At 37.4% G+C, this 20105-nt stretch overlaps 1 protein-coding gene across 4 annotated transcripts in view; it reads right to left on the bottom strand.

Moving 5' to 3' along the window:
- The window catches only part of BRINP3 (BMP/retinoic acid inducible neural specific 3), a 342152-nt gene that overhangs the window by 94112 nt on the left and 227935 nt on the right, over positions 1–20105 (bottom strand). For all 4 annotated transcript variants that reach the window (XM_066360881.1, XM_066360884.1, XM_066360885.1 and 1 more), the window contains one exon: positions 555–660. In XM_066360881.1, coding sequence (XP_066216978.1) covers positions 555–660 — 106 coding nt within the window. The remainder of the gene's footprint in view (positions 1–554; positions 661–20105) is intronic.

Below are 20105 nucleotides of genomic sequence, written 5' to 3'. Positions count from 1 at the left end.
TTAAATTATCTCAAAATATAGTAATAGAAAAAGATGTTAAATTGGTATTATCACATAATTTATTTTTATAGTAGAAAAAATAAAAATATCAAAATTTTGTTACTATAGTCTCAAATACATTTGTTTGTCAGAGGGCAAATGCAGCCTTAAAACCATTTATGTTTATGTTTATAATGTCAACAGTTCATGTTACACTATGCATAAATATGGTTACGACTTTTACCAGCATCTGAAAGGAAAAATTCAAAGCTCAGGCAGACCTATGAAAAAACTGCTACTTACTGAGACAGTGATTACTGTAGGGTAGTAAAATACTATCATGATAAATTTTCAATCATTATAGATTACCTAATTTAAGAAGCAAAGTGAAACCTGACATTTCCTTTGGTGGTCTCGAATGTTCACATAAGTTAAAAATTTTAGGAAATTGGTCTTTTACAAATTTGAACAGTCTAGTACCACACATGACTTATAAAAAAAATAGAAGGAAGAAATCACAACTACATAGCTGCCATTTGGGCTCACAGAGAATTAATGAAAATTTACTTACATACCTTGCAACTGAATCTTATTCTCCGGACTCTGAACCAGAACAGAACTGACAGAATCTAGGTTGTCATAGTTACTGCAGCCAAGAGGACCCGTCCGTGTTTCAGTTACCTGACCAAAAAAAAAAAAAGACAGCAACTTTATTTTATAAATCAGACTTTACCATGTTCTTTGGGTTCAATGTAGTTGTCATGCAGTGATATATGTTTAACAATAAATAGCACTGAATGTTCTAGGATCTGAAACTCAGCAACAGTACACACACACCTATACACAGAGGAGACAAATAACTCCCTTTGTGTCTAATTCCATTTTCTGCCCTTGTGCCAGGCATAAATCTTCTGGGAAAATAACAGAAGCCCTCTTAGGTCAAAAGGATGACTCTTGTCAGGTCACTGATTTTATCCAAGATCTGACAAGGGCATGCTGTTTTAGGTAAAGGGCAAATTTGAGTCAGAGGAATTGTTTTTGTTGGTTCATTTGTCCTCAGTAAATCAGAACCATCTACCAGGCTACTGTCTAAAAATGGATTTTTATGATTTTATTTGTCTACTGGAAAGCTTGCAAATAGCCCCTTTTATAGTGACATCAAAGTCTAAATTCTTCTGTGTGGCTGCCATTTGCCCAACTTCTCCCCAATGAGCCTCTTATCTTGTTGATCAGGTGGACATTCTTTAATCTGATTCTTTGCTTATGCAACGTCTTCCACCCACACTCCACTGTTCGCCCTTTGACAGATTGATTTCACCTATCCTCAAGATTAAGCTCATATTCAAACACCCACACGGTGTATTTCTCAATGATTTCCACTTGTATTATTTTCACATTTGTATGAAGTTATTTATGGTGTGCAACACACTCAATTATGGAATCCCACACTGATTTTCCCATGGGAGCCTAGGATGGGTACCATGAGGATATGAGGAGGAGTGTAATCAAGTATGTGAGACCGGGAAATGTAGCCTGAGGATATATTATAGTTTTTTTAACCAAGCATATTTTAAAGCAGAAAAATTTTGAATAATTTTGTATTGTTGGGGTTTTATTTTTTTAAAAAAATTTTTTTTATTCATTTATTCACTTTAGAGAGGAGAGGGAGAGACAGAGAGAGAGAAGGGGGGAGGAGCTGGAAGAATCAACTCCCATATGTGCCTTGACCGGGCAAGCCCAGGGTTTCGAACCGGCAACCTCAGCATTTCCAGGTCGACGCTTTATCCACTGCGCCACCACAGGTCAGGCACTGGGGTTTTATTTTTTAAAACATTCTTTTCTCAGCAACCATCATTCAGATCATGGTGTTCACAAGCCCACAGTGGCTTCCCATCTCACTCAGTCTTACACCATATTATTCAGCTCCCTGTTTCCTCTCTGAACTCACCTCCCCTTCTCTTTCCCTATTAATCTGCCCAACCACACTGACTTCTTTATGTCCATCGAACACACAACCTACCTTCCTGTTTCAGAATTTTAGACTTGCTGCTCCTGCATTTAGAGAGCTCTTTGCTCAGCGATTTCTAAACTCACTCCTGCCCTTCCTTCAAGGGCTAATGTATTTTAAATGAACACACCTTCTCAGGCTTTTCTCTCTCCCCAACTTCATTATTTCCTTTTCTTCTTATGTTGTTCTACTTTTCCATAATAATCATCTTCCAACATGCTGCATAATTTACTCATTTTGCATGATTACTGATGAGCTCTCTCATTAGAATGCAAATTCCACAGGTGCAGGGAATATTGCCTATTCCAGTGATTTTCAACTGATGTGATACAAGAATTTTTAGAACATGCAATAACTGACTATTTAGTCAGGGGCACTGACCTCTTTTCCCTTAGTGTCAAATAAAAAAAAATGACAACAGCTAACACAACAGTAGCTGTCCTGTGTCAATAAATCACACAGGATTTATTTGGTCAGATCAGCATAAAATATACAATTGTTGGTCTGTTTGTTCACTGAAGTATCATTACACAGAACACATTAGGTTCTTGTGTAGGCCCGTGGGTGTGAGGAGAAAGGGAAGGGGACAGTGTGAGTGGAAAACCAAACCAAGGGAGACACCAAGGCCATGTTGAGATGACGAAGGGCTGAACCAAGCATTGGCAATAATTTTGATCTGAAGAAAATGGGTTATAAGAAACAATCAGAACTGGCAAGATTACAAAACACAGAAAGTGCAGACAAGGAAGCGAGGGAAAGGAACTGAGTTTTCTAGAGTAAGGAAAAACGAGGACCCACCAAAAGTCATTCCACAGTCAGTGTGGAGCATGCGTACATAAAGCTTCACACCTTACCCCTCGATCAAGGTTGAATGACTGTCATTTTTCTGTGTGTGTGATATCAATACTGAATGTTGTCATTATTTTTTTTGTAAATAGAGAAAGAACGCCTATATTTTAAATCATCCTAAATCAAACCTTCTCTTGAACCAGACTATGCATCAATTTTGTACAAGGTCATATCACTATTCATATTGAACACAATGTAGTAAAAATTATGTACAGGACTAAACAAAACATCCTGTTACAGGCAAAAATAGACAATTCAATTGCATAGAATAGAAAAGAACAATAGTAACAACAACAAAAAAAGAAAGTTTTCTGACATCCGATATAGAAGACAATCAAGGAGTTTATCAAAAAGTGTGATTATATAAGATTATATGTTGAGTGAAAATGCAAGATAAAATGCATATATGTACTATGTAAAAGTATGCACATGAATATATTACGTATAGCTCTATAAAACTGCTATTTCTCTATAGGCAAAAATTATACTGGCTTTTCAATCTCCATACTTCCATTTTTGAAACTTTGCTTGTCTTGATCAATCTAATTCATTCCGATTCAATCTGTCTCTGTCTCTCTCTCACAATAAAGTTACAATAAAACACAATTTAATTGGTCTAGATTGATGTATAAGTCAATTAGAATGGTGTAGTATCTTGGGTCATTGTCATGAACAATAAATACTGCTATAAATGTGCTTGTTAATATACTTTGATTGAAGGCCAAATGAACTGGCTTTTATTCCAAGTATTAATTTATTAGCACTTTGAAATAGAAATCTCTGCACATTCTTATATGACTACGCTATTCTCCTAAAAATTAAAATATAAGCGTTGACCAGTTTCTATTATGTCCAAACACAGCATAATTCTATTTCTACAAATATAGGATCCTTTACACTCACATATGCTTAAAGCTGTCAAACTAATGGAAAACTTTAAAAAATGTTTATACTAAAATATAGGTATAATTCATACACAACTGTATAAATTATACATATAATATGTATGTTAAAGTTAACTATATATGATCATTATATGATATTCTAAAATTTTTTATATATGTAACTATATAAATTTTAGTTATGTTATAATTAAGTATATTTGATAACTATATCATCTTATAATTTTATATTATATATCATTGTGTATATTGCTAATTAATAGTAAATGAGATTTAACAAGTAGAAGTTATATAAATATATAATGTTTCTGTCAAATGGGAATATTGAGTTTAAAGATATTCTTACCATTTATTTCTTTTTCTTAGTAAATATTAATATTTACTAAGCACTTAATGTCAAACTGTAATTTTAATATTGTCCTAGTTCTATATACTACAATATTTTGGGGACTTAATATTTAATTAAGAAATCAATGTGCAAACATTGTTACTATGAGAAACACATAAAAATAAAATGGTAACAAATTATAGAAATCTATTTCAGAAAAAAATACTTACTTAATTTTTAAAATTGTTACTTATAGTAAGTTTTATGACAAAAAGTACAAAGTCATCAATAAAATGCTATGTGTCCTCAAGTGAAAAATATATTATGTCAATGCTAAGTTTTCTGGCATATTCACACAATAATAAGCATTTGTACTTGGTGCATTATACACAATTAATATCATGATTTAAAATATAGTTGACATTGTCAGTGTTTCTTGAACTTGCTCCAATCACTAATGCAAGTTTAAAATAGCTCATGATATATAATCAATGCCAAGATGACTCATATTTTCATATAAAAAATACAAAAACAAATCAAATACAAATTCATTGTAAAGTGGCATTGTTGAATTATCTATGCAAATGACTTTATGCTGAAAACTATCTTCCCTAGTTCCTCTTCCCATAATGTAACTGGTAGAACCATTTATTCTAAGATTGCATTTTTATTTTATTTTTAAATGAATTTATTGGGGGGGCACTGGTTAATAAAACCATGTAGGTTTCAGGTAGACAGTTCTCTAACACATCGTCTGTACATTGCACCATACCATTGCATTTTTAAAGCTATCTAGAGGTTCTCCTGCAGGAGGAACAGGGACCCTTGAAACCTGGGGGATAAAAGATTATGATCATAAACAATATTAAATTCGATGTGTCCATGAAACTTGTACAAAATAAACACTATAACTATTAGTGGCAAACGCTAAGAAATGAGAAACATTGTTGAGAAAACAGAGCCTGCAAAATAAGCTAGTAAGGATTGAAAAGAGTGACAGGAAAGACAAAGCTCACATTTTATTTAGAAACAAAACAGAACAGCGTTGTTGGAGAGCATTGCTTTGGTGCAATTTGCATTTATTCTTGCCACCATGAGTCCAGGCCTGGTTACAATGACTGACCTATTTTCCTCATACCCCATAAATTATCCTCCATCAGAAGAATACACGTGTATGCCACCCACAAACTGCCCCAGGAAGTCCCACTGAGACAGAGTATGCATGCTCTTTGAATGCACATTAAAATATAAAATTACACATGACTTTACAAAAGAGAAGTTCTCTCAGATTCTTAAACTATCTATTCAGGGGGACATGAAATAAGGTAAACCAGACACATTTTGTCACAACAAGGTTGCTACAAAAAAAATCAGGACTCCTTTGTGCATAAGAGATTGTTACCATGGAATTTAAATGCCTGGCTCTTGATTGGTCTTGGAGAGGCCAAATCTATAAGCTCACTCCTACAGATGCTATTTTGATTTCTGTTTTAAATAACACAGCGCTTCAAATCACAGCAGTTGAGGGAAAAAGAAAAAACAACCTTGTGGCCAAAGAAAAAAAATAAAAGCCTTCTTTAGGTTCACTACTACAGGTATATATACATTTTCAAAACAGACATTTTTATAAAAGCTTTGTTTCTGATGCCTGTAACTGATGATGTTATGTAAAGCAGTGGTCCCAAACCCCGGGCCACGGAACAGTACCGGTCTGTGGGCCATTTGGTACAGGTCCGCAGAGAATAAATAACTTACATTATTTTCATTTTATTTATATTTAAGTCTGAACGATGTTTTATTTTTAAAAAATGACCAGATTCCCTCTGTTACATCCATCTAAGACTCACTCTAGACGCTTGTCCCGGTCACATGATACATTTATCTGTCCCACTCTAAAGGCCAGTTTATGAAAATATTTTCTGACATTAAACCAGTCTGTGGCCCAAAACAGGTTGGGGACCACTGATGTAAATGATAAACATGTACTTCATTAAACAAAAATCTATAGGACCTTGTTATTGTTGTAGAGTTGGCCAAGAGTTTTCTGATGCATTTAATACTAATAATGAAAATAGAGCCTGACCAGGCAGTGGCGCGGTGGATAGAGCATCAGACTGGGATGCGGAGAATCCAGGTTCGAGACCCTGAGGTCACCAGCTTGAGCATGGGCTCATCTGGTTTGAGAAAGGCTCACCAGCTTGGACCCAAGGTCGCTGGCTCAAGCAAGGGGTTACTTGGTCTGCTGTAGCCCCCCACCCCCCATCAAGGCACATATGAGAAATCAATCAATGAACAACTAAGGTGCCGCAACAAAAATTGATGCTTCTCATCTCTCTCTCTTCCTGTTTGTCTATCCCTATCTATCCCTCTCTCTGACTCTCTCTGTCAAAAAAAAAAAAAAAAGAAAGAAAATAGAAAAACTTCACTGTTGCAGGGCAGTGCAGATGGCAGCTGGTCCGGGGCTGTGGCATACTCCGTGCTGGGGGGGGGGGGGGGGTGATTAGCAGCTTCTGCACTTGGTACCGCCACTGTGGGCCTAAATGCCACTTTCCCAGGACCCGAGAAATGACTTTTTCGGGAACTCTAGAGCCAGAGGTTCTTTTCTGCTGCTTCACATAAAAAATGCTGCAATCCCAGGCAGCGTTTACTCTATGTATTTTAGAAATGAAAGTGAACTGAAGGATAAAATATTTAGAGTCCTTTTTCTTCTTTGTTGTTTAATCTATGAATTGCAATCTCATTGCCTTGTAGTCATTGAATATACTTAAAATGACCACAGGCTTTCAAATGCAATGGCAAAATATATTTCTGGATGCAAGTCTAGAATGCAAGTACTGTTTTGTTTTGTTTTGTTTTGTTTTGTTTTGTTTTATTGGAGCTTATGTAAATCATCACTGAAAATTAATAGTGTTTTATAATCATTTTCAACAATGATGTTGTCAGCTATCCCATATAAATGAAAATGCAAAAGTAGGAGTTATATGAGAGGCGACATTTAATAGAACAAAGTCATGGAAGAAATGGGATCAGGAGAGCGTTCTAAGCCCATGTTGCCTCTCCCTTGGAGACAGTGATTGCTAATTGCAAAAGAACAGGCACGTACTGTTCCCTGTGGCTTTCATACTTTTTTCCTCCAAACCTTTTCTGTACCTCTATATCCAACCACTTCAAACTACACTCAGGCTTGATGTGTCCTCTCTTCTTTGATGGAATAGGCAAAGAAACAGTGGACGGAACATTCTAAAGAAAAGAGACACTTTGACCCACAGTTGAACTAATGGGACCGATTTCACAAACCAGATCTGTTGCCAGGCTGAGTGAGCAGAGGCTTCCCTTAGACAGAGCTGCTCACGTCCTGCATGGCTGTTGCATCATTGATTTTATCTGTGTATTTCCAGATCGACCCACCCTGTCCAGTTGGTACTCACTCGGGGTCTTGGTCAAGCTGATGCGCCTACCAACTGAGTGATCTATTTCTCTTCCTTTTGACAAAGGGACTAAATATGTGCAGATGCAAATGTGAGGACCTGGGGTCAAAGTACCTACCACCAGGTCAGAGGACAAAAGCAGAAGAACCGAGACTTCTGCCAATTGAACACAGCTAGTGGAGCACAGAGGCACAGGCCAGGACGATCTGTCCCTGATATAAAGCCAGCCACACATGCCCACCACACTAGGATACTGCAGACAGGCACCTGGTTAGCCATAGACCCTTCTGTGTTGAAATTTTAATAAAATGATTTTATTATTAATAGTTCAACACTTCTCCTTTAATTTAGGAGTCAGTAGTATACTATGATACTCCCCACAGTGCCTATTCTATTTCCCCAAAAATTACTTTTACCAAAATTGTGTTACTCCTCTGAAAATATGAGTTGTTGGAACTGTTTATTAAAAAGGTTTCTTAGTGCTTCTGATTAAAAATGTAAAACTTTTTACAATAGCCTTTTGAAGTCTCCTGAGTGTTGAATATTTCTGAATTCCGAAGCATATCAAAAGCTTCCAATTTCAGTTATCTTTGTATAATATGACAACTAATGTTGGTGCACAGACTAGCTAAATTTTCATACTGACACTGCCAAATTCTTTCAATTGTCACCCAATAAAGCCAGTGCCCGGGAGGGCTGATAAACTCACCGCACTAAAACTCAACAGACGCAGGCATAATTAGAAAGACAGAGTTCATTTCTCGTTTCTATTGGCAAAAAAAAAAAAAAAAAGAAAGAAAAGAAAAAGGCTTTACTCACACACACAAGAAAATGTTACGGTAATTCCAAATTCTTTAGCAACTGATAATCATTAAAAGTCAACACTAAGATGACTTCAAAAGAACATACATACATACAAAAAAGAGAAGGAATCTTATTGTCTAAATGTACTAATAAAATCCTAAGAGCCAAGAAAAAGGCAATAAATTGGGCAAATCACTCAGTAGCACTGTAATCACATTATGCATTGCTGCCCTTTACCCTTTTATAAGCTGAAATAAAACTTGAGGATTATAACAAAGTCAATACTTTAAAATAAGTAATCAATGGAGGCATAACAAAATGGGAAGGACAAGAAGTTCATTAATTTTTAAAGCATGCATGTATCTATTTCCTGAAATATTTCATTTAGAATTCTAAAATTTAGATGCAAAAGAATGAAAATCCAATGTGGACTCACATTGCATTTCTTGTCTTCCTTGTCAACCACCTTTCCCCCAAATCCTCCTCTTCTTTGTATAATTTCTTCGTATTTATTTCCACTGGAAACTAGGGTGCTGCAGAGATTTCTGTGTCTCCATGGTACCTCTGGGACTTCCAGGAGCTTTATTGTCAACAAGCGTTCAGTCAAAAACCCACATTCTGGAGTCCCCAGGCTTATAAATACTCAGGTTTGATCACTTTGAATCTCCAGAGCTGCCCCTTGACTATTCAACCAGGTGACCCTTGGCTACACTAAACACTAACACCCATCAAGTTATCAAAAAAAAAATCTTAGAGAAAATGTTTCCTTTGTGGGTATATTATTTTGATGGACGCTTTCCCTTTTCCTTTGAAATATTACAAAGAAAATCCAAACTCATTCATATCTCATTTACGTGACATGGTCAAGGAGAAACTTTTTATAGAAGTGATTTATTCTAAACAACTCAATCTGGACTCTTTGGTGTAAGATTGTTGTGTTTTTTGGGGGGGGGGGGTTGGTCTTAATTATTTTCTATGAAAGATTTTTCAAAATAAGAAAGTTAATCTGCCTTCACAAATTAAGTTATTCTTTACATCTTTTCTTGGCTCAGTTGACATACAGGTAATCTTTACTGATAACGCATTGAGTATATAGCTATTGGATCATGTATTTAGGGACCTAAACAAAATGTATGGGCTGTTATTTCAGCTGTATTATATAGAGGTGTTATATCAGCTATTTTAGGTCAGTTGTCCTCTTCCTCAGCAGTGGTATAAACTTAATTTCCTTTATCGATATAACAATTGTACCTCCCATAAGCATGTAGTCTTTCTGTGGGAGTCTATACTAACTAAGAAGTTGGATAAGCATACCGTATAAACTTGTTACTGAATAATTTCACTGCAATATAACATCTGAGCTTAAATTATTTTCCTTCTGTAGATTACAAATTTTATGCCACTGCTTTTTTTATAATGTATACTTTTTTCTTTTTATAAAATTTCTATATATCCAGGAGCTAGATCTACTGGATATAGCATCTCTATTCAAAACTAAATTCAGCCTGACCAGGCGGTGGCGCAATAGATAAAGCATCTGACCGGGACGTGGAGGACCTAGGTAGAAATCACGAGATTGCCAGCTTGAATGCAGGCTCATCTGGTTTGAGCAAGGCTCACCAGCTTGAGCCCAAGGTCGCTGGCTCAAGCAAGGGGTCACTGGCTCTGCTGTAGCCCCTCACCCTCTTCGCCAGTCAAGGCACATATGAGAAATCAATCAATGAACAACTAAGGAGCTGCAATGAAGAATCTCATCTCTCTCCCTTCCTGTCTGTCTGTCCCTGTCTGTCCCTCTCTCTGACTCTATCTCTGCCACAAAAAAAGAAAAATAATAATAAATAAATAAAAAAAACTAAATTCAATTTTTACAGTTGTTCTTTCTTTCCATCCTTGTAGTTTATAAAAGAGACATTTTGTTATTAATTTTCTATTTGTAACAATTCTTCATTCACTGTTCAACTTTTTCTCAACAGCAGCATAGTCTGAACTTTCTTTTCCAAGGTGTTAAGAATTCTCTCTGTCGCCTGTATTTATTTAGAGGATTCCAATGAGTGTCCTCTGCTCTCCTTGCTCCTGTTCCGGCTCCGCTGAGATGGGATGGTAGAGTTTCATGGTTACACCCTGGGGCTCCCACTCTGCTGCTAGGACACTTCATCAGCAGCAATCCTGAAAGCAGGGAAGACCATGCCCTACAATCGCGAGCTTACAAAGAATTTATCAGGTCTCTGTTAAGCTATTAAGGTTGTGCTTCTGCACCCTGAGGTGCTTTCCTGTGCAGACAGGTGGATTTTGCCCATTTATCCAGTTATGTGCTCTTCGGCTCGGGAGAGGCAGGGAAGCAAAGCTCAACTTCTGTGCGTCCAGCCAACTAGCCTGCTCCATTCTCCCCGGGATGTCTCGCTTTCTGATCCTCAGAATGAAGACTTTCCCAGGTTGTGGGGTCAGACGTGGCAGCCATCTGAGCTCAGATGTTTCTGAGTCTTCTTAACCAGTTTGCTCAGACAGGAATCAGTGAATGTCCCTGTGGCAGAATCACCATATAGTCTTTTTCTCTAGTTCCCAGCCTCAGCAGATAAAATACTTCAAGGCTAAAAAGTGTGGCATGTTCATTGATCAAGGCCTAACACCTACCAGTGCTGGGTACATAACTGATAGGAAATAAATGCTTCCCAAGTAAGCATAATAATTGGGCAATTTGTAAACTTTGGGGATGATTTTGCACTGACATAGGGCACTGAATATTTCATTATACTAGCCATTGCAGCATCACATATGATGTATACATTTTGCTTCCCCACCATCACATCATCTGTATATTGCACTGCGTGTTCCTCACCCCAAGTCAAGTCTCCTACCTTCCCCTCCCCCTCCCCCTGCCGTCACACCACTGTTGTCCATGTTCATGAGCTTTTTTCTCACTTTTTCTATCTTCACTCCCTCCACCCCCCCAGTATCTGTCAGCCTGCTGTCTATTTATGACTCTCATCTCTATTTTGCTTGTTAGTTCATTTAGTTTATTAGATTGTCAGTTTTATTAATTCAACTAAGATTAATTAAATGGCTTTACTCATCTTATTAAAATAAAAATCCAATGTAAATATTAGATGCTTCACATTGAAAAACTCAGTGACTGTAAAAACTAGCAACTCATTTCTATCAAAAGCAGCATCAAGGGAAATTAAATGTTTTAAGTGAAGAAAAACATCGTATGTATGCAGTGCAGGGGTGGGGGGGAACAATTTTAAAATCTGAATCACCTTTTCAGGTTATAATTTTTTCTGGGCACAATTCCATTTTGGATGCGATTTTACTAACTTTAATTTTGACCCAAGGTGAACTTGTTGGAGAATTTGAACTAAATTGTCTTAGTCATTTTTGAGTTATGTGAGGCCAAGAGTACATTTCTCACGCACATACCTAAAACAGGCTCCAACCTTTCCTCCTTATATAAGTCACACATGACTAATGCTATATGTTTTAAACCTGACAGGATTATTATAGTTCTCAGAGAAACCTCTAAATTTAAAAGAAACTATGTAATCGCATTTAAAATGACAAAATTTTCCATTTATAAATTTGAAAATTGCCAAAGAGCATGGTAGTTTAAAAGCAAAGAGAACACAGTGAAGGGAACTCAAGATTTCTTCCTAGGTTAGATAGGAAAAAAAATTTTGAAAAAAGATCTAGGACAAATATCAAATTAGTGTAGCATTTCAGTGCAGAAATGTTAGGGAGTTAATGTACTTTAAAGTGCACTTTAAAATGTATGAGGAACTTAACCTCTCCCTTTTACAATCCAGCCAGAGAGAAAGGCAGCAATCTGAAAGAGAAACTCTGTGCCCCGGAGTGAGTTCTGATCGCTTATGCTTTGAGCTCTTCTTAACAGTGTGATGGGGGACACCTCCGTTGACAAGTGGCACAAAATACACTTCAGTGTTATAGATCACATCACAAATTGCTTTTTAAAACTGGCTCATTCTTCTTTAATTCCCTGGACAAAACATGTTCAAGGTTGAAGATGTAGGGATAATATATTAAAGGTTTAGAACGTTAAAGAAGAAAAATTGCAGTGTCTTCTTTTAACCGTGCATTCATAGTAACAACATGTCGTATCTTTACACTGATTTATACCCCGGCTCACTGAGATGGTTGTGTATCTCTATTTACTTTCTTTCTAGTCTCCATCCATTTGATAAGTTTGTCTCTTATGTCATTACTAGAGTGAGTGCTGAGATGGCTGAATAGGAAGTGATTGGAGGCATTACATCATTCGATACCAGAGGCTGTTATCTGTGGAACATTAGATATAACAGAAAATAAGAAAACTTCCAAGTGTCGAGAAACTTGGCAGTATGGTTCAAGAAAGTATTGCAGAGGATTTTTTTTCTTTGGGACAGTATGTAGGCTGCATTTGAAAGGCAATAAAAGAAAGTCAAGGAGAACAGCTAGACGGCTCTACGATGAGAAGTGTTTGAACTAGGTTTCCCTCAGGAACAGAAAGGAAGGAGGTAGGAACCAGCGAAGTCTACAGAACTCATGGACTGATTAGGAATAGAGAAGAAACGTAAAAAAAGGCATACAGTTGACTTCTAACCACATAGAATTTGGTAAAAAATGTCATCAACAGTACTTAACTCTATCCTTGGGAAACTGAGAAAAACATGTAACATCTAATAATGGCTGGTTATCATCTGTTGACAGTAGATGAACCGATTTTAGGACAATATGGGGGAGTTACAATATAAATTTAATTATTTCACTGAACTTAATAGAATATTAACAGCATTCATTCAAAAATACGGAGATAGTAAAATGATCAGTGGTTGTCAATGGTTGTAGGGAGAGGAGGAGAAGGAATGGTTAAGGCAGGGCACCAAGTTTTAGGGCACTCACAGTACTCTGAATGACACCACAGTAGAGAATCTATGTCGATATTCTTTAGTCCAAACCCATAGAAAGTACAACACCAAGAGTGAATCATAATGTAAACTATGGATTTTGGTCATTACGATGTGCCAATGTAGGTGCATGAATTATAACAAAGGTCCCATTCTGACAAGAGATGATGATGGGGGAGGGGGGAGGGCTAGGCATGCGTAGAAGGAGAAGAAAGTTTCCTGCCAATTTTTTTGTAAATGTAAAACTGTTCCAATAAATTAAATTCTTAATTCAAAACAAAATAACACAGAACAAAATCCCGACAGTTCACAAACCATGTACGTCTTCCAATCCTAAGAGATTCTTCCTTCCTTTCCAGAGCTGTTATAAAATATGAGAAAACCAATCCAGTTTTCCTTTGAACTCAGACACTGATGATTAATAAAAAAGGTAATCTTGATGAAAAAAAATTCCTATTCACTCAATAAATGGAGAACACACTTTCTCCACAGAAGGCTTGTCATATACACCGTAAAATGAATTCAACAGATAGTCCGTCTATTCATAGTTTAGGAGGAAATGTTTCCCTTCTAAGCTCCTTTATGACTGGCAGCTAGCATTTCCCAAATTCACCAAAATTCATTCAACTAGTATGAGCTAACTGTCACTGTGCAAGATCCTGCAGGCTCAGTGCTGCGGGCACTTCAAAGACAAGATTCTGACAAAGAGCTTTACACGTTAGTTACATCAATGAGATTTTCGAGTTCCACTGTGTTGGAACCTTGATGCCTCAGAGAACAGTAAGTGTAATATACAGAATAATTATAGAAGAGCAACTGTGCATTCTTATTAAAAACAAGCTATTTCCAGAGGAGGGTTTTGTGTTTTCTTCTTGCTTATTAGAGGAGCTGTTATTCTGCTACTCAGAGGCAGAGGGATAAGAAGATGTTGAAAGATAAACAAGCCTATTGGGGATGTCTGCAAAATTTTTCAAAGCTGTTTCAGCATCCATGCCACACTTACCTAATTTTAGGAATCGGAAACTCCGGGGTGGATGTGGTTTCTGATTGCTACATCATCATCAATTCTGCTCACACTGACTTAGGTTGATTTAATTTCAATTAGCATTTATTGAGTTCCTATCTTGTACTGAGCTCTGTCTGGATGGAGAGATTGGGAGACAAAGAGGCTACTTCTTGGAATACAATAAGCACTTGGTATCCATACGTCAAGTCCACATGGCTAACCCTCCATAGCACTTTTTTCATGCTAAGCATTGCTCTAAGAGCTTAGCAAGTATTAACTCAGTTGGTCCTGATAAAAAATCGATATGATACTCATTCTACAGATAATGAACCTAAGTCAAAGGAAAATTGAGTGGTTTAGTTTGCCCAGATATGGTGACTAATGACCCTGGGATTTACTCTGCTGTTCTGACTCCAGAATTCAGTGTTATTCAACTAGAGGAGTGGGTGAGAGGCTAATAAATAACAAATAAGAAAAGTGAAATTGGCTCTGTAACCATAAGAATTCACTAAGAAACATCCTGGTGGGTCATGAAAAAAAAAGAAGTAAAGAAAAAGAAACAGACAAACTAATAACAACAAAATCCTGATCAGGTTTTGTGCAAACTTTCCAAGGTAAATAATGCTTCTGAAAAGGCTGTAATCATACCCATTTTAGTCTCGAATCAGGGCTTTGCTACAATCAAAACCATTTCTGATGGTTCATGAGATAAATCCTTCTACACATAATAATCTTTGCTAATTCCTTCCACTCCCCTGTTCTGACTTCCATTACTAACTTAACCCACATGCTTAGCGTTTACTCTTACACAATAACACTCAGGACATATGCTCTGGCTAATCTAAAACTGCATTAGAACTTGAAAAATCACTCTATCTGGGTTTTGTGTGTGTGTGTGTGTGTGTGACACAGAGAGAGAGAGACAGACAGACAGAGGGACAGACAGGGACAGACAGACAGGAAGGGAGAGAGAGATGGGAAGCATCAATTCTTCATTATGGCACCTTAGTTATTCATTGATTGCTTTCTCATATGTGCTTTGACCGTGGGGCTACAGCAGAGCGAGTGACCCCTTGCTTAAGCCAGCGACCTTGGGCTCAACCTGGTGAACTGTGCTCAAACCAGATGAGCCTGCACTCAAGCCAGCGACCTCAGGGTTTCAAACCTGGGTCCTCCACATCCCAGTCCGATGCTCTATCCACTGTGCCATCGCCTTGTCAGGCTCTACCTGTGTTTTTATTTTTTTTTAATTTTTTTCCACGTTATGAGTAACATTAAAAATTCAATTAACATATAATATAAATTGCCATTAGTTGTTCCTAATTGCCTAATAATGGCATTTTTAATATTTAAAATGGGTATATTTTGTAAAAGTATCAATATACTTTTTTTTTTGCTTTCTTCATTTTTTTCTTTCATCAAGGCTGCTTTACTGATGTTGCTTGAAAAGTTCTAGATTATGCCCAACACTCTAGACCTATAAATGTATCTTGTTTTTACTTAGTGTTATTTGAAATTTGTTCCTTTTAGATTCCTTTGTAAACTGAAAGTGTAATTTATATGTGGAAAGAAACAAGAGTTCAAGATTTTACTGATTTAAAGTATTACTGGTGAGAGCATTTGTTCCAAATCACTGTTTCTAACAAACTAACCCAATGTTCCTGGATAAAGACGTGACTCCTGGGGCAATACGACTGAGCTTTGCCTCCAATAGCTAAATAAAAGATACTGTATTCCCCCATGCATAAGATGCACCCTTTTTTGAAAAATTTGGGGTCTAAAAACTGGGTGCATCTTATACAGTGGTTGTAGGTTTTTTACTGTACTTGCATTTCCTGCATTTTCCACGCTTGTATGTGTTTTATGATGAATAAAACTTGAGTTCAATAACTATGTAATACATTTTTTTTTCAAATTTTGGACCCCAAAATTAAGGTGCATCTTATACATGGAAGCATATTATACATGGGGGAAAATGATAAAGGTTTGCATCAATTTGGTGATCTAATAGTGATAGCTAGATTAAAATAACACAAAACAAAACCAGAACAGCCTTGCTTCTCAGGGTGAAGGCAGTGTTATTGCGATGAACATTTTACTATGTTTTGAAAATGTCATCTCAATTCTTTTCATGGAGGAGATAATGCAAATTTGTTGGAAAATATTTCTACATATTATAATCTTAAAAAATTATCTGATATTTTTTCTATATTAGAAAAATGCCAATTGGTGTTTTAGAAAAAAACAGTAATTGAATTGAATCCTTTAAAATTTTTGACAGTTTGATAAAAAAAATTTTATTCCCTGCATGTAATGTAATTTTTAAAATTTAAAGTATGAGGAAAATTTTAGAAATGGACATGCCACATAAGGTAGTTGATGAAAATTTCCCCAAATTGTACTTTTTTTCTTATTTTTGTCAATCATATAATATTAAAGTTTATTAGACTAATTCAAAATAACCTTAAGTATATGTTAGTTCAATCTTTTAGGTAATATAAAGCAATGAAACTGAATCTTTGAAAACATTGGCCAATTTAGGTGTTATTCTTGACATATTGCACTAAAAATAATGTCAAGAAATAATATTTGATATAAATATTATTTATTCAAATAATGTAGCAGGTAATTAAGCTACACAGGCATTTGAGATATTTTTCATGTATTTACAGATGGATTAGTGAACTGCAGTCTATATTTACATTCATAAGTATAAGATATAAAAACAGCAAATGGTTCTAATTCCATTTTCTAGAAACTGGCTTATAGTTAATACTACTTGTCCAATTCTTCTGAGTTTTTATAAAAGATAAAAGCATGCATGATTTTGCAGGTTTCACTATATTTTACTGTTATCTGATAATGGTCTTATTTGGCTTTACTTTTCAACAAACCTTGCCCAGTTCTGTGACTGTGTTCAAGAAACTAAATGTTTACTTGGTGGCACTTAAAGCACACAGTCTATTCCCTAATCAAAGAATATGTGGATCTTTCTACCCTTAGTTTGAATCTTTAAAGTATAAGAATAAGTCATGGAACCTTTAGAGATTTAGAAAAGGAGTTAAGCTCTTGAATTTAAATATGTTATAAAGGCACTTTACATTGAATTATTTATTTGAATATAAATGATTTCAGTAACTGAATAATACCTTGGATTCAGAGAACAAACCTCCCACTTCACCTCTGCAGTCCCTCTTACCACATTAACTTAAGTCTAAGCAATTATACTCCTATAATTGAGGAGAGACACCTTTTATCCGTGTAGGGACACATCTGATACCTAACGAAAGTAAAGGATGCTCTCCTGAGAAAATCACACAGGCACAGAGAAGTGTGCATACAACCAGGGACCTGCCATCCTCCTGTGCGTACGACACCACACACGCCAGCACACAACATGTCTCTGGAGCCTTCACTGCAATCCAGGCTGCTGCTGACCCTGGACCAGTGCATCACTAGTCATTGAAAATTACAACTAACTCAGAGGGGAACCCCATTCCGTCCTAAGGTACATCATCAAAGACCTGGTTGCCTCCCCTCTGTCCCATTCCCCACCACCTCTTTCTTGCACCCCCAGGCACTTTTGTGACTATATCTTTAGCCATGTTGCTGTTAGCGGCAATACTGCTTCTTAGCGACTACACAAGATATGTGTACACCCGTGCCCCACTTGACAATGGGGACACGGTCTGAGAAATGCACTGTCAGGTGATTTTGTCCTGAGATCAAAGAGGGTGCTCACACAAACCCAGATGACATCGCTTCTGTAACTGCACGGGGGACGCCTCTGTCTGACGGGCAGCTCAGTAAGCTTGTTTATACCAGCGTCACCGCAAACACAAGAGGGATGCGTTGAGCTAAGACTGTACAATGGCCACCACATCCCTAGGCAACAAGAAATTTGGCTCCGCCTGACCAGGTGGTGGCGCAATGGATAGAGCCTCAGACTGGGATGCGGAGGACCCAGGTTCGAGATTCCGAGGTCGCCAGCTTGAGCGCAGGCTCATCTGATTTGAGCAAGGCTCACCAGCTTGAACCCAAGGTCGCTGGCTTAAGTAAGAGGTTACTTGGTCTGCTGTAGCCCCCCAGTCAAGGCACATGTGAGAAAGCAATCAATGACCAACTAAGGTGTTGCAACTAAAAACTAATGATTGATGCTTCTCATCTCTATCTGTCCCTATCTATCCCTCTCTCTGTCTCTGTAAAAAATAAAAACTAAAAAATAAAAATAAAAAAATTGGCTCCATTGTACTGTCATGGGACCACTCCCATCAACACAGTTTCCGGCTGGAGCACGGTGACATGTGACCAACGGTATTTGTCTTTACACCCCATCTGGGTGTCAGTCCCGTACTCTTCTCAGATTCCTCTCCCTGATATAAAACCCCACTTTGCTCTTCCCCCGCCACGTGACACCTACTTTGAAATGTTTCCAATGTGTGCTCTGGACCATTTCCCATGGTAGACAAGGAGCACAGTCTGCAGCCCTCCCCAGGTGAGCTGCGGACTCTCCCACATTCCAGGTTACTCCTTGCTCTTCCCCAGACCTGCTTTTAGATGCCTCATTGAAGGCACTTGCCTTTGGGTCTCATTTCTAACATACGGCGAGATTATCTACTTCACGAAGCCGGAGCATCCCTTGTAGGACCACCAGGGCCTAAGAACGATGCCCATCTACAGTAAAACATGTGCTTGTTGTGATCTAAGTTCTCTAGTGGGAGAAGAGACGTACTGATATCCATTGAGTCTTCACATGAGCTGTGAATGCATGTTTCTTTCTCAGAATATGTACAAAAACTCCATGGTAAAATTGTGTTTGCACCGAGCAAAAGAAAAAATCAATAGCCATGTAATAAACATACTTACAACAGTGATGTCTTCTATTAGGAAATACACTTTAAGTTCTTGTTTATATCATTGAAATTGATTTCTGGAAAAAAATCTATTTCTCCTCAGCAATCTCAAGCTACACATCTTTAACAATATCCTCCCTTACAATACTTTTAACTAAAACATCTTCTTTCACTTCAGCTACATTTTTATCTATACAGCATGATTATTCTTTATAGACTTGATTACTCAGTATAAGTTATAACAGTCAGAGGTAAACTAAGTGTAACTACATAATTGATATATACACAACTCTTTTTCCCAACCTCATCTACCAGCAACTTTAAGATGGGTAGTAGTATTTGTGTAACCCTTAAGCTAAAGTTATTTCTATGACACCTATATTCTCTCTTATAACATCCTCACGAAACATATTTCTTAGACTAATTTTACCTATCATTCCCACATATTGAAGCCCTAACTTTCCAAATAACTGATAAAAAAAAAACCCAAACCCACATATACTAATTTTAATCTTATAAAGCAATAAAATATATTTAATGACCAGATTTTATAATAATTGTAAAAGAAGATTCCGATGAGAGCATTGCCTCCCAGGGCTCCGTTCCTTAGAGAAGGAATGTGGCGAGGGCGCCCAGAGCCCTGTTATAGCAATGGAGAAACTGAAGCATGAAGAGGTGCTGTGAGGTCACCGGGGAAGCAGGTGACGGACCGGCTGCTGGTCTCTCGCTGCACGCCCTGCTCTGCTTTGTGTTCCTCATAAACTGCCCTTCAGACCTTTGTCTCCTGGCCACACACAGCCTACTGGGACCCACCCAGAGTGTGCAAAGCCATTGTGTGCAGTTGGAATGCTCACCATCCTGGGGGCACAACACAAGGTCCTGGAGAGAAATAGAGGAGAAGGAACGATTGTGACTCTGGAGGGCGGAAACGCCGTGCAAGGCCGGTCTCACAGTGACATGCCAGGGACAGGAAGGAGTGAGGGGCAAGCTCATCAGCATTGATCAACCCACCACTCACAGAACAAGACCCTATGAGCTGAATGGTAGGAC

This window comes from Saccopteryx leptura, chromosome 1 (genome assembly GCF_036850995.1).
Source record: "Saccopteryx leptura isolate mSacLep1 chromosome 1, mSacLep1_pri_phased_curated, whole genome shotgun sequence".
NCBI classification, from domain to species: domain Eukaryota; kingdom Metazoa; phylum Chordata; class Mammalia; order Chiroptera; family Emballonuridae; genus Saccopteryx; species Saccopteryx leptura.
Note: the sequence above shows the minus strand (reverse complement) of the source record. Positions and strands in the feature narration are given on the sequence as shown.